Source organism: Podarcis tiliguerta (assembly GCF_965153285.1).
Source record: "Podarcis tiliguerta genome assembly, chromosome: 1".
Classification (NCBI taxonomy): Eukaryota; Metazoa; Chordata; class Lepidosauria; order Squamata; family Lacertidae; genus Podarcis; species Podarcis tiliguerta.
Genome location: NC_139534.1, coordinates 70,692,087 through 70,708,353, shown reverse-complemented (window position 1 = coordinate 70,708,353; position 16,267 = coordinate 70,692,087). Strand labels below are relative to the sequence as shown.

General features: G+C 42.1%; 1 protein-coding gene across 1 annotated transcript in view; it reads left to right on the top strand.

The window, feature by feature from the left end:
- Nucleotides 1–16,267, top strand: part of SPON1 (spondin 1) — a 269,806-nt gene that overhangs the window by 65,306 nt on the left and 188,233 nt on the right. Inside the window, exon 4 of the mRNA XM_083430410.1 lies at nucleotides 13,637–13,710. Within this exon, the coding sequence (XP_083286536.1) occupies nucleotides 13,637–13,710 (74 nt within the window). The remainder of the gene's footprint in view (nucleotides 1–13,636; nucleotides 13,711–16,267) is intronic.

Genomic DNA, 16,267 nt, shown 5'->3' with positions numbered 1-16,267 from the left:
CTGACTGTGTGACAAATAGGTTGCTTATTTAAGAATAAGTGCCCCACTTAGCTTTGGGATGTGGCTCAGGTTGCTCTTAGTCCTTTCTGTGACCAGCATTTCAAACTTTATGCCATTCCCTGCATAGGCTGTCTGTGGTAGTAAGCCAACATTGTAACAGTGGCACCTGCCATTGGGTTAGCCCCTACATGAACCCTTCGCCATCACTGGAATGCTGGGGACTGGCTTTTAGATACAGTTACCATGGGTTGTATATCTGAGCATAGAACTTCCCAATATTCATTCTCTCACACACAAAAATGTGAGGTACATTCTTGTAACTCTCATTTCCTGTTGGAGAGCTGAGGACAGCGACATGCATGAAGGCCGTCCCAGTGTACCAGTAGCCTTGCTGGAACTATATTCTGCTTCTCTAAATTCCAAGCATGTTGATCTAAGTATTATATCAGCATGCAGACCATTGTGTACCATCCAGAGGATTGGATTAGAAAGGGGTAAAATAAATCCAGCTTGGATTCCCAAATCTTGAAGCAAGTGTTGTTGAATATGGCAGATTAAACAGATGAAAAAAGTAAAAGCAAATAAAAGCAAGTAATTTATCTTCATTTCAAAACACTACAGAAGTGATGCATAGAAAAAACAGAACCATTTTTTAATTCTATTTTGCTTGCAATTCCATTGGCTGAGTTGATCTACACAGCTCCATCCGTGTTCACATCTCACTGTACTCAGTTACCAAAAGTGAGCAAACCTATACCAAGAAACAGAAAGATCTGCAAGCACCACCACTTTCCTAAAAGTCTCTGTTTCTCAAGAGCAAAGCAGCTGATGGTAGATGTTTTCTGCTCAATAACCAACTCTTTCCAAAGCTATAACTATTGGAATTCAGCTACTTGAAGCTGCCCATAATGTGAGCTACTTGATGAAGAAAAGAAATGAGTGTGTTTATTTCCATGTGTGTCTCAGCCACATTTCTCAATTAAAAAACCACGCAGACAGGAATTAAAGTATTACTACTGTCTAATCCATTTCCGCTGTAAAAGCTTGACCACATTTTGATATACACAGTTCAGTCCAGTTCAGAACTGAACCAGATCTATCTGAAATGCAGTTATAGACCAGGGAACTGGTGTAGTTGAGCCAACATCCTTCTCACACATCCATCTCAGCTCTGGGTTGACTCATCATACACAAGGACAGAAGAATAAAGATGATTGGTTTTCACATTGGTACTTTGTGGTGGCCATCACGTTGAGTGACATCCAACAGTGTCATTGCAACTGCACAACAGGGTTTCTACTAGATCTCATTCCCTCTGCAACTCCCCAGGTGCCCATAAAATCTGCTCCATTAAGTTGGAGAACCTCTGGGGTAGATTTTGGTGGTGTGCAAGTATTTCAAGGGGAAGTAGGGGAAGACCCGTTGCACCCACTGGTATGACATAAGATATAATACATTTCATATTATGAGATCATTAGTATGATGGAAATATGCCTAATTAGTTTGATTGCATAAAAACAAAAACAATAGGAAAAGAAAATGTATTCTATAATACAAAATATAAACAGCAATCAGATCAAAAGCCAAAGCTTCAGCTTTCAAGTGCTTTGTGGAACAGTAAGGATTCACTTGTCTCTGAAAAGAGGTAAGAGGAACCAACATTCTCAGAGGGAGGGGAAATCATGATTCAGGGGCCAGCACAGAAAAGGCCCTACTCATAATTGACTACAATCTTATATCTGTAAATGAAATACGTGGGTGGCATTTTACTGGCTGACCACAAAGCCTCATCGTAGTTTATAAAGAGCCAGACATTCCCTGAGATGGTCAGGACTCAGACTGCATAGGAACAGGTCAAAACCAGCACATTGAATTATATCCAGAAAGCAAGCCTTAGCCAATGATGTTTCAAGATAGGCAATACATGCCATCGACAAATGGGCAGCTGCATTCTTGAGCCAGTTGTGCTACATAAAGTATATTGCAACAATTCATCCTGGTAGTCAGTCATCATAACAGAAGCTAGAAATCTATATTCCAAAAGTGGCTACATCTGGCACACCAGCTGACGTAGTTAAAAAAAACAGTACCTCTTGGATATGCAGGATAAATGCTGTTTGAAGGCTCATAACAGCAAACCTGATCCTTAATTGGCGTATGACCCCCTCCTCAGCCAGAACATATATTTTTCAAGCCAGCCAATCCTCTGAGTCTCTCAGCATTATAATCTCTATTTCCCCCCAATCCATTGTGAAGCATCCTGCTCATGCAAATTGCTTGCTCAAGCAACATCAAGGTAAAACTCGCTTCATGCAAAATGTTGCAAAAGGAATTGAATTTGTCTGGAGTGAAAATAATGATGAACTGTAGAAGACCAGTTAAGTACAGTATATTGACAAGGAGGACAAGTGGCTGTTGCAGCAACAATCCTTTTACAGTCTGACTCCTTGTTTACCAAAACGTCTGTCTGTCTTGCACTTTAATGAAAAGTGTGTGAATTTGTGTAGATGTGAAAAAAAGAGGCTAGCAACAGTTTCACACAAGCTGTCTGCTGAATAAAGCAGATTTCATCTGCAACAAGTGACAAAAACACCTGCATTGCCAGTATATCTGTAAGAATGTCATTAATACAAGAGAACTGTTTGGAAAATTCCTTCAGGGGCTTCAACAGAGCCTGACAGACTGGTGTTTGGGAGCAGTGATGGCTCCAATATGGGCCAATAATTGAAGCTGAATCCTCATAAGACAGAGGTGTTCAAGAGGGAGACAGATGCTCAGGTGGCCTCAGTGGTTTGGGGTGCCTCTTTCTAGCTTAAGCTAGTTCACCAGCTCCAGCCTCTTTTGGACAGAGATAAGTTGGTCATTTTACTCATTGCTCTAGTTAACTTCTGGACTGCAGTGTTGCAACATGGTGAAGGTGGATTATGGATAAGTTGGAAGTTTGTTCTGGTTCAGGAAAGCCAGGAGCTATGACAGGAACTCTCACAGGACTGGAATGAAGCAGTGAGCAGCAGCAAAAGCGAGTTATGTGTCCAGAGATGAAATTTCAGCAGTATCAGAATTTTGGAAAAGAGCCATAGTTCCGTGGTTGAACATCAGCTTTGCCTACAGATGGTCCCAGGTTCAATCCTTGGCCTCTTCAGGTTGGAAGAGACCACAGTCTGAAACCATGGGGAGTTGCTTCCAGTCAGTGTAGACAATACTGAGCTCAATGGAACAATATTTTGACGCAGTGTAAGGCAGCTTCCTATGTTCCTGTGGAGGCTTGGGACTGAAGAATGGCCCAGGAAGTTTCTCATTTTCTTGGATATGTGTTATCCTTATCTCTCTCTGATGGGAAGTCTGAGAGGGGGGAAGTGCATGCTATCTTTTTTCAGAGAGAGCTGAATAACCTATCCCCAAGACAACTACTACTGAGAAACTAATTTCCAAGCATGTAATATGCTTCTGTAGTGTCATTTATGGATGGCGCTAATGTACCATGAATGCTGTGATTTATACCTCCAAGAGGCAGGAGAAGAGGGACCTTATCTTTTTCATTTGCAATTTATCCACATGTACACAATTTGCAAATTACACTATGGATGTGTATTTTGTGCTTGGGGGAATAATTTTCCCAATACAAATATTAGTATTAGTATCTTCCTGCAGGAAGAGCTTGCTGGTTCAAGACTTGCCAGAGCTACCTGAATTATGAATAAATGAGTGGCAGTGTGGAAAGAAACAGAGGAAGGGGGATTTTCCACTGCTATGAAGCTGACAGGACACTTGAGCAGTAAAATGAAGTGAATGTTACAACCCAGGTATATTTCAGCTTTATGTATTACTTATTAACTAGAGTATATATGGCTCGAATGGTTGAAGAAATTGCAACTATGTTATATATACACATGAATGTAATCTGACATCATGTTTGGGGCAGCTTTTAATTATTTAAAAAGGAACATTTGAATGTACTTTTGGAACGAATTCTACTCTTAAATATGAATCCCAAAAGTGTTTCATTAATATGATATTACAGAATGAATAATGTAATGATGTTATATTGTGATATTACAAAACCATAAAAAGAAATCCTCCTTTCTTCCCTCCTGATTTTTCCCTTCCCTTGAAACTTCATACACAGTGAAGAGAAGCCAATAAAAATCTTTTATGTAAGCAACACTCTCTCCTCTGCTGCCAAGCATTTTTAAAAATATATATTTTGAAATAAAGGGATGTTTGCTGCTTTTCTATCTGCCACGAGCACTTCATAGGAAAGGATATAAATAATATGTGATAAGGAGATGGGGAAAAATCCATACAAGTTTCAACAGTATCTCATAGCAATTGATTTGCTGTTATAAAAGTGGACTGATTTAAGGTTATTGGTGCAATCATACTACCTCTCATATTGGCAACAAATAGGTGAAACATAAATCATTGCACCTTACATAAGCAGAAGAGACTGTATTGTTTTGAGCCACGGATCCTATTGAAGTATACTGCAGAAAGAATTACTTTTCAAATGCACCCACCTCGAGCCTTTAGTTACTTGGAATTCGCATACATTACAATGCAAACCTGCAACACTTGCTCAACAGCAGTCATTTTGATTTTTTAAAAAATTATCAGGAGCTGGCCTCATCCTGACTTTGGCCGAATGGTTTTTAGGTGATGATCTCGAAGAGTCATCTAGGGAAAGGAGAGGGAAATCAGGATGCCTCTTTAGACCTTCTTAAGTTTACATGGAGCAAGCGGGAAGTGAGCTGCGTCACAGCCCCACCATAAGTAGGGCAAATGTCTGAAACAGGGTCTTGATACATGTACAAATATGTGCATAGGTGATGCATGGAATTGGGACCCCTGTGCAGATCTTCCTGTTCAATGTGGAAAGTCTGTGGGTGGAGTGGGCGGAGCTAGCATGCATGCAGATGCTGGGGTGGAGTTGGCAAACACATGCTGCGTGAGTTGTCTCAACGCAGCTAAGCTATGCTACTGAAGGTGACTGCGAATATAGCTAACTGCTAGCTCCTGCATGCTAGCTCCACCCACATAGCTAATAGATAAGTGATGATTTAGTAGGGTAGGTTACCAGGGAAGCTTGCAGCCATTTGGGGGACGGATTCTAGAAGTGGATTAAAAATGTAACCGCTCGGACTTAAGGACACAGGAAGCCCTGCTGGATGGAGCTAAAGGTTCATTTGCTACATTACCCTGTGCTCACAGTGGCTGACCAGGTGCCATGGGTAGCACAGAAATGCAACCTGAACACAACTGTGCTCAGAGATGGATTTAGGGGAGTGTGACTGGTTTGCCCGCACTGGGCGCCGAGCTGAGAAGGTGCTGTAGGAGGTGCTACAACAATGACGAACAGTGGAAGGTGAGAGTCAGTGGGGGTGAATTTTGGCATCACCCAGGGGGCCACTGAAAAGTCCAAAGTATGCCACTGCCCTAGTCCTGCACAGCTTCTGTTGCTGGGCCTTCCCTTCCTTTCCTTACAGGGTACATTTGGGTAGCAACAATCCCAGAGTTACCTATCTTTCCAGACTGCTCACTAGGATCTTCTATTCCATGTCCAAGTCCCGTGTCCCCCCCCCCCCCCGCTGCTTCACCAATCATCAGAGTTGCTCCATGCTGTAGTCCTTTAGTGTGAATCTCTCCTCCTCTTTTAGGAAGCAAATTCTCCTAAGTCAGCAGGGGCTGTTGGGAAATGTAGTCTCAAGGTTCCACAGTCCAAATACAATATAAATACATTTTTTTTCAACATATTTATTTTTCTTTCTCAAGGACCCGGGGTTGGAATAAACCAACATCAAGCTGATAGCATAACAATAAGATACTCATAAAAATGAATACTAAAAAGCACACAGCTGGAAGCATGCACTGCAGCTGTTTGAAGCCAACCCAAGCGAGTTCTGTCCAGAAAAAATGTTCTCTGCTGAGACGACCTGTTGTGACATTTGGATTGGCTTATGCGATGAAATGTACAGTCCGGAGAGTGTGCAGATCCCAAGCCATTTTGGGCATTGTTAGTGTAGCTTGTGCAGCCTGTTTCTAAGAGACATGCCTGGTCTGCAATAGAAACCATTCTTTCTAGGTGTGGTTTCCTCCATAGTTCAGTGGGAACTAGTTGGGAGCCTTGGTCTCACCTGTGTAGCAAGGCCTAGTGGCTGTGCTGAGCTGAGCTGTTGATCTGTTGTTCACCAATAAATATAAATACAGTGGTGCCTCGCAAGACGAAAAGAATCCGTTCCGTGAGTTTCTTCGTCTAGCGGTTTTTTCGTCTTGCGAAGCAAGCCCATTAGCGGATTAGCGGATTAGCGCTATTAGTGGTTTAGCGGCTATTAGCGGCTATTAAAGGCTTAAGGGATTAGCGGATTAGCTGCTAAAAGGCTATTAGCAGCTTAGTGCCTTAGAAAAAGGGGGTGGGGAGCGGAAAAAACCCCCCAGGAATCGCAAGACATTTTCGTCCTGCGAAGCACCTCCAAAACGGAAAACCCTTTCGTCTAGTGGGTTTTACGTCTTGCGAGGCATTCGTCTTGAGGGGCACCACTGTATTGGATTTATCCTGACTCCCATCACTTCTGGGTATGGGGGCAGACCCCTGGCAAGGTTCCTTTCTGCAGTGAGTGCCCTTCCCAAACCCATAGGATACAACAGTGATAAAAAGCATCATGCGTGGTGCGTGTGAAGTAATAGAGTCATTGGTGATACGGGAGCACAAGTATAATATGTTTTCATCAGCCTTCTCTGTCAGAAATGTGTAATTAAGGGCAAACCACATAATAAATGAGGTACTTTGTATAGCAGATTAAGCATCTTTTATGGTGTGAGCACAGTGGAAAGAAACTCAGTCAATGCTGGCATGGAGTTGCGTTAATGTGGGAGCTTCTGAGAGCCAGGGGCACAGGAAGGGAGGTGGTGGGGGTGGTCTGCCTAGGGTGCCCTCACTGAGGGGGGTGACATTCAGTGCGCTGGCTGGCTGCAACTCCCAAGCCTATCCCAAGCCATTGGAGTAAGGGGGTGCTGCACACCTTCCTCCTTCGTTTTGACAGCTTGGGGGAGGCTTGGGAGTTGCAGGCCCCACGGCGTGCCAAATATATACCATGGGCAGCTTGCTCTGCCCCCATGGGTGGCTCGCTCTGCCCCCGGCTGCAGGGTGCACGCACTGCTCCGGGCATCCGAGCGGCTATCCCACACCTGGGATATCCTGCATATGCTCCATCACTGCTGAGAGTGACACTGCACTTTCCCGGTGTGGGAAGCAGTGTGTTGGTGCTATATTGCCTGACCCATGACTTAACACATTGCATTTGCAGCATCAGGCTGTGACTCCCAAAGCAAGGGAAGAATGTGCTTGCCAAGCTTTTCCTTCTCTTTCTGCAGGATCCACAGCAGCTGCTGTGGTCCCACTACTGGCAAACCTGTTGCTTCTCAGCAAGCAGCTGGGAGGGTTTGGGACAAGTGACTCATGCTTCCTTTCCACAAATCTGTGTGGGTCCATCTTTTGTCTCTCCAGAATGTTTAAATTCTCCTGCGCCATTCTCCTGAAATGTCTTCTGTGAATGGCAAAATACTGGTAATAAATGGACAAGTCTCACTATCCAGGTTTCCAGCACTGATGCTCTCCTTGGCCTCCTCTTTTAGGAACGTGGCGGACTGATTGATTTAAAATTAATATTTATCCTCGTGAACCATCAGATAGAGAACAGAGAGATTTTTTGAGCACAGTACAAACACAGACACATATTTAATTAGATTTTTTTCCGAGAAGCTTCTTTGTTTCATTATATATGATGGTCAAGATCCTGCTTTGAAGTGAGTGGAATCACATCTATGACCCATAGCAGAAATCAAACTGGGGCTGATATTCTATGCTGTCGTCCCCCCCTTCCATCTAAAGTTTGCTTGTGCTATTATGGATTATTCAAACTGCCGTGAAGCTTGAGTTCACATTAGGTGCCGCAGAATAGGGATTGGAATGAGACCTCACCAAATGTTTGCATTGTCTCAGCTATACCCAGAAGAGAGTTCTGAAAGACATTCACTCAAATAGTTACTGAAATACTTTCCTTCAGCAGTTGACTGAAGGGAGAACCTTTGTCCTGGCCTTTATCACTCATAGCTTTTCTCAAGCAATGTTTGCAAGAATTATGCATTTGCCCAGAGGAATGGTCTGAAACGAGCCTCAACCCTCGCTCCCTGAAAATGATGCCATGATTTCAGAAAGGAACCATACTCTGGAATTTTATATAAATGGGATATCACATATATCAAGCTAGGATAGCTCAGTTGGTAGAGCAAGAGACTCAATCTCAGGATTGTGGGTTTGAGCCCCATGTTGGGCAAAATAGTCCTTTTTGCAGGGGGTGGACTAGGTGACTCCTGTGGTCCCTTTCAACTCTACAATTCTATGATAGTGTGAAACACACTGTGATTATGCTGAAAAAGCTACACTACCTTAAAGAGTTGCTGATACAACTGAATAAAGCAAGAGCTTGTAAGTACAAAATCTTGCTAGGACAAAGAGAATAGAAATCTTGCCATTATTCAACCCCTAATTACCTCTCATTGTTTTTTAGATGTCTTAATTGTATTGTTTTAGTATTGGCATGGTTGCTGCCTTGGGCTCCTTTGGAGGAAGATGCAACATATAAATTTAACAAATAAATACAGAAATAAAGCAATCAATTTCGAGAAATGCAGTGTGGGAAGAGTGTGCCAAGTTCAATATATTACAAATTTTGCAAAAGTGATCGTGCTTAATGGACATGTAACATTTAACTAATTCTTATAGCAAACTAGTATTATTATTATCATCAACACCATCTTCGTCCCATTCATATAATAAAATCATTGTAATTGTTGTTGTGTTTTTAACTGTTGTTAAGGTTGCATTTTAAGTTGTTGTGGCTTGCCCTGAGACCTTAGTAAATCAAAATGAAAATAACAATAGTAGCATATGAGGCAATAGGTTGGTGATTGGTAAAAGATTGACTTGCCTAAGGCAGAGGTGACATTTGAACTTGGGGTCTTATGGCCCAGTGTCTTAGTACCATGCTGTGCTGGCTAAATATTCACAGAATACAAAGCTGAATTTTCACCTCTGATACCCTCTTTGTATCCAGTGAACTGTAGTCAACAACAGGATTTCTTTGCAAACATGCTGTGAGATCCCAATCCCTAACAAGGCCGGCATTCAAAATTCCATTGCCTTCACCCTTGACCTCTTCTGCTGACAGCATCTGATTAATTCTAGGTTATTTCTGTAATTACCAACTCCTGACCTTTTCTGCCCATTAAACATTTAAAGTGTAAAGCAGCATCTTTGGGTTTGATGCTTTTCATCAGGAAAACCTGCTCCTTGCTATGTCATTCTTTCTTCCCCATTTCCCCCACAGATCTTTATCCTTTCCTTCGAGATGTAAAACCTAGCCACCTCTTCGTAGTATCTCGATAGCGTGCAGCAAGCTCACAGGATGTTGGCAGTGGAGAATAGCTCTGTGTATGAAAACAAAATGTGACAAATAAAGTGGTCCTCAGATACATAGCAAAGGGGATACAAACTGAAAGGTTAAAAGCCTGCATCATCTTCTGCCGCAGCTGCCTGAAATGTTAGGAGGAAGACAGTGAAACGTTTAGAGGAGTAGCATATAGTTTTGTTTTGTTTTTTTAAATAAACAAGGAAAAGTACATATACTGTCTCCACTTTTAATTCATACAATCTTTTTTGAACAGTTTACATTCCATACGACACACTATTGCGATAGACTTTGGGGAAGGGGAGAAAGAAAGGGAGGGAGAGGGTTGGGGGTGATGATCTTTTAATTATACTGCATAGTGTTTGTGCAGGATTTTCCTGTCTATGTCTCATGTGTAGGTCCTTTGTTTATATAGTTACAGTGGTACCTCGGGTTAAGAACTTAATTCGTTCTGGAGGTCCGTTCTTAACCTGAAACTGTTCTTAACCTGAGGTACCACTTTAGCTAATGGGGCCTCCCGCTGCTGCCGCGTGATTTCTGTTCTCATCCTGAGGTAAAGTTCTTAACCTGAGGTACTATTTCTGGGTTAGCAGAGTCTGTAACCTGAAGCGTCTGTAACCTGAAGCGTTTGTAACATGAGGTACCACTGTATTTGTTTTTAGTGGTGTCGTGAGAGATTGGAGGATCCAGGGTTCGGCTGGATGTGCTTGATTAGTTGCAGTATGGTTTGTTGTATGTCTGGGGTGGTGGCTGTTGTGTCAGGTTAGCTATATAATTTGTTTGTTTGTTTATTTGTTGCTTTCATTTCTCCAAGGAGCCCAAGATGGTATACATGGTTTCCCCTATCTGAATTAATCCCCACAACAACCCTGTGAGGTGGTTGTTGCTGCTGTTGTTGGCATCTGTCTGTCTCGGGTGATAGTGGAAGAGCACACTTTCGGGGTGAAGTCAAACAGTAGGAGAGTTACAGCATCTGCTGTGGCTGTAGAGAATGATACAGGAGAGACATGTTTTATTGCAGGTGGGGTGTATGAAGGCATCCAGTTTTGCTGCTACAGGTGCGCCATAGCGTTTATTCTCTCTGCGCTGCTCCCAGCGGTCATTTCTCCTCTGGTCACTGCTGTGGATACACAACCTGACTGTCTGTCTCCAGGCACTGTGATCATCTGCAAGGGATTCCCTTGCGGTGGGGTTAAAGTTGCCAGCCTTCGTGCCACGTTTGTAGACATCTTTGTAATGCCAATGGTCTGCCAACAAGCCTAGTGTCTGAATCCTGCTACCCTCAGGTCATTGGGGATCCTGCCATCTTCCTTTTTGTGCATGTGGCAAAACCAGTGCAGATGTCACTAAGACAGGAGTGTGAACTTGCTGGGAATGTGGGCTTAGGACAGCACAACTTTGCATGAGACTCTATCTGGCCATGTGATGTCCACAATCTTTCTGATACAGCACAGGCATTGAGGTGTCACTTCTCAATGTTGTTCACGACTTGCTTACATAAAGCATCCTGCTCAACATGCAAACCTGGTCGACTTTCATCTTGGTATTGGTCATTAGCATCACATTCTCCCAAACCCATTTTGGAGAGGTGAGCCGTGGCCATAGCTGCCTTGCCAATATGTGTTTGTCTGATTTCTGTCTGCTGCCTTGCCTACTAAATCCACCAGGTGGCCCCATGTTTAAAAGGGACCTCCTTTCCAAAGAAGAGAAGAATGAAGAATCACTAACCCACCACAATCTTGGAATAAAATAAACTGGCCATAATCCAATGAAACATTTCATGAATGTGTACAAGCACATATGTGTATAAATAACTCACTTATTTTTAAAATAGTAGCTGCTTCTACTTCCTGGGCTTTGTAACTCCCTTTTAAATTTGCAAGACTTTAAAGAACAGTCTTTCATTTCTCACTCTCTCTTGATAATTTGAAGATTAATGGTAATGGTAGAAACAGGCAGCAAAAAGTCAAATGAGAGCAGCCCAAGATTGAGTAAGAAAGAGAGAAACAATAACCCCGTAAGCTTCCATGCTGTTATCTGAAAAACATACTTGGCTCTTGTGTGGCCACAGCTATTAAGATTCAGGTCACATCCAGATCATCTTCTTACTGGGCATTCATCCTTATTTGTTTGAACGGAGGTTAGACAACACTAGCTATTTATTGAGCATTCATTCTTCTTTGTTTGCATGACACAGCACCAAGCAAGTGTTAACCCACATTTTCCATTTCATTTTCCTATCGCTTTCCTTATCGTACACACACACACACACACACACACACACAGGATCTTTGGGGGAAATGGGCTTGTAGCACACAGCCTTCAAATCAACTTTAATTGTGCAACCTGAATTTGCCAGTATGTGATTGAAAATAGCAACAGTCTCAAAGCACCCTTAGAGCAAGATTTCCATGTTGTCTTGACCTGCGGAAACCTTGCTAGTGCAGCAAAAAGGAACAACCAGGGGTGCCAGAGGAATTGCATGCTGTGGCTTATTTTAATTCTCTTGTGTGTTGCTATGGGTCGGGGTGGAGGGATGCAAAATGTACAGATGTCATTAGAATTAAGAAAAAATGAACATAGTAGAAGAAAATTACAGCTGCTATATTTTTAAAAGTCAACTAACTGTTAGTCAGGAACATTTTAACATCACACTTTATAAAAATGAAACATTGGAAGGAAGTTTCACCTGATTTGTTCTGGAGATTTCATTTTTAGAAGTCTTTCTGTGACCATGTTGTCTTGGCCAGTGTGGGATCAAAGCAGCAACTTTGGCATTTGCAATAGAGTACAAAGAGCATTGGTGTCAATGAAATTTTGAAGACCAAGGAGTGATAGGCAGTGCACTTTTGAATCTTTCCTTGGACTTACTTCTTCTGTTCCATTTTTGTGCCTTCTGTATTCTTCAGCTTCAGTGAACTTTGCAAAATGAGTGTCTGATCTTTCTGAGATGCTAGATTCACCAATTTAAGGCAGCCCAAAGTTAGAGGCAAACACAAAATATAAGCAGTATATTTTGGCAGATTTTTCTTTCACAGTTACATAATTCAGCTTTGCAGAATCTCTTTCCTTTCTCTTATGGGTTCCTTGTTGTCGTTGGTGGTTTTGTTTCGTGAACTCCAGGAAGAGCCAGGTAACTTCAGCACCACATAGGGTTGCCAAGTTGGGAACTTGGAAAACTGGTTTTATCTTTCATTATCCCATGTGAATAGGTGATGAACTGGTGCTGCTGAGAGGCGCTGAGAGTAAAAGGGGCATGTTAATAGTAGTAGGCAATGAACAGCTGAAGTCAACATAGAACTACTAAAAAAAGCAAATGCGTAAATAATCCCCTTCTTAGAGTTGGGGAGCAGAGGAAGAGTGGCTTTCCTAAGGTCCCTTAACATGACTTGGGGTGAGACCAAGGAACTGCTACTCATTCATTGCTAAACCTCTTACCTATTAGCTAATGCTGTACTAGCTCTTGTTAGACTTTTGTTATGATGGATAGGTAGGGCATGAAAAAGTATCTTACAGATTTAGTTGGATTCTGACAGAGGAGGAAGAAAGAGGAAAAACTGACATCTTGTCTTAGAAATTGCAATCTTAGTCAGTATGTTCTAAATGATATTTCCCACTTTTGATGTATCTGATGGACTAATTAAATGTATGTTCCTGTGTTTTTTGCTTACTCCACGCATCCCTTAAGACCTATCATCCCTCAAGAACTTCAGTGTGGTGACCTCCAGAAATTTTTGGACTCCAATTCTCAGCAACCCCAGCTAACATGGTCAATAGCCAGAGATTATGAGAGCTGGACTCCAACAGTATCTGGAGGGCAGCACATTGTCTCCTTCTGTTCAAGACCATCCAGTGCCTTCATACCAACTGATGGATTGAGCTATCTCTGACAGTCTCAACCAATAGCATGGCTCATTGACGGTGGAGGATGCCAGTTCATGAACATTATCTCCCAATAAATTTGGTGCGGATCAGAGGTGACAGTATTGTTAATAGGTCTGCCGTACGTCCAGATTATCAGGATTTTTGTTTTAAAAAGCTCAACAACTTTTGGGGTGTCGTGGTTTTTACTTTTTGAAATATGACAACCCTAGTATTAAGGGGTGGTGGTGGAAATGTTATCTGCTGCGTCTGCACATTTTATGAACACATTGTTTCCATCTCTCAAACAGGGCAAGCATCGTACAAAAGCGAATTATTTATTTTCAAGATGAGGGATCGCTTACCAAGAGGCTGTGTGAACAAGGTATGAGACACATTCATTTGCTTCTCACTTGCTGATTTGATCTTCCAGAGTAACTAATCAAAAACACAAGTCTGCCATATGTTAGTTATCTCTTTCTGTTGGTTAGGGTGGGCACAGGTTAGTTGAAATTAAGCTGCTTTAAGTCCTATTGGTTTGGAGATTCTCTTTTTGTAATCAGCAAGTAGGCCTCACTTCTCACCTGTGTAGGTTTGGTCTTCCTTGCTATTCATGTGAAAGGCTTACTGAATGCTCATTGAGATAATTTCAAGGTTGCAAACCTAGTCATGCTTCCAAATTGTTCATCCACACAATTCGGAACTGAATAGCAAAAACATCCATGCCTACACAAATGAGCACTGTGCTTCACTCAGTCAGTGGGTGCAAATATGTTGGGTTCAAGGTCTGTTAGGCTTAGAGCAAAATTCATTTCTAGGATGCCGGCAAAGGAAAACAGGCTAACTTAACAAGACCAGAAGATGGCCTTGAGGCTGAAATTAATTTATAAGGAAAAATGGGACCTGCTTTGGAGTAAACATAATTAGGTTTCGGCTTGAGCAGGCTGATCCTACACGAATGCCAATATTATGCTGGAATAATGTAGTCACATGAATCTCAGCAGAAAAGCAGAGAGCAAAACAAATACCAGTAGAAGTTAGAAATGACATAGAAAAAAATAACAGAAACTCCCATTGCACTTGCTGTCACCACCAATCAGTAGCATTCGGCACAGACATTATCCCCACATTATCCATGCAAGGAAGCCGGCAACATATGACAACCACAGTGGTACCATGATAATATCCCTAAACCCCACCTGTACACCATGGGGCCTTTTGAGCTGATTTCCCACTTTTGCACCTGTGCAGCCAACATTGTTGGCAAGGCCTGAAAGCCATTTGCACCAAATGAAACTGTGTAAATTAGAGCATTTTTAAAAGAAAAATGTAAGTGTTCAAAAGACGGGTTGCCATTTTCCATCTAATTATGACATAAATAGCCTGAAGACTGGGCATTCCTGAACTGTTCATCTGCTTATTTTACATGTTAGGAGCTGCTTGATAGTCACATAATACATGCTGCATGCCAGGAAACAGACCAGGCGTTAGCTGCTTCTGGCACCAACCACCAAGCTGCCGAAGCTTAAGCAGATTTAAAGGCCTGTGTAGCCCGACTTTGATCTATGTAGATCCTAAGCATATTCTTGGAAGGAAGACCTGTTGCATTCAGGGTAACCTGTAAATTCAGTGAGCTAAGGATCACACCAACAGCCTCAACAGAACCCTATCCAACTGCCTCTGGGTACAAGTATCAATTGCAGAATTGTATTATATGAGCTACTGTTCCACACTAATTTCCAAGATCACACATGAACTCCATGGAGCTGCTACGGTCTCAGACATTACACTGGAAGCACATGCATGGAATTCCCGTTAATGTAATGCCCTTCACCATGTCATCTTTATACACAGGGGTGGTGTATGTGAACCAGTTCAAAGCGGTGCCTGGTAGCTCTGCCCCCAGTATTATCATGCCAGCAATCTCCGCCTTCTGACATCTATACGTTTGGTGTGCTATATGTACGGTCACCATGCAGAATTTCTAAGAAAAGTGTACAGGGGAATATTGGCAGGAAACTTTCCCTTCTTGTCCAAGGATGTACTTTAACAGAAAGTAATGATTTCTTCAAACCCTCTTTCATGATGTTTTCAGCTGAGAAGACACTTGTGCTTAGAAGTGCTGCAAAATGCCCACCCTTCTGGAGCGTAACTGCTTTTAAAATTACATCCTAGTTGCATAAATTTTATGCAGAAGTCTTCCAGAGAATGATTCCCAGACCTCCTTGGAAAAGAATGGTAATTTCTTGGTGCAGCAATGCAAAGATAATTGCTAGAAGATGATCTTACTCCTGCCCCTTTCATCCCGCCAATTTGGAAACACCGCCACATTTAAGAGAATGCCAAGAGGGCCTGGCCTTCATCTTTTTCCCTAGGCCCAAGGATTAGGATAATCTGGCCTTGACTTTGATAGGCTTTTTAAAATTCAAAACAATATACACTGAAGTGTGTGCTGTAAGATGCTTAATTGAATTTTATAAATATGGCATATTTGACACTGGCCAGGCTTTTCACTTTCTTAGTCCATTTAGAAATGCAGATTGCGTTCAATTTCAAACAGCTCTTTATGCTGTGAATGGTGAATGTGTTCAATGAAGTCACTGGAGCAGGTTACGTAAATGAAATTGAGACATCTGTTTCGTGTTCTTGAATACAGAAAAATCGAAAAGAGCGTTAAAAGCAAAAAGGGCATGTCAAGAATTTAAAGTACATTCCGGTTGTTTCTGGAATAGGGAAGCTGTTTGCATTTAAACAGGTTGCAGTACTCCTCTTTTACAGCAGTGTTATTAAATATTAGAACAAATGCCTTGGAGTATCGTTCATTTGTAATACAAGGAAAAGTTGGCAAGTCAATAGGGGTGTTCACGCATTACATTCAGCAGCTGTACTATCTGTACACTTGTGTACAGAGGCTGCACAAATGAACATTCTTTCACACTTGT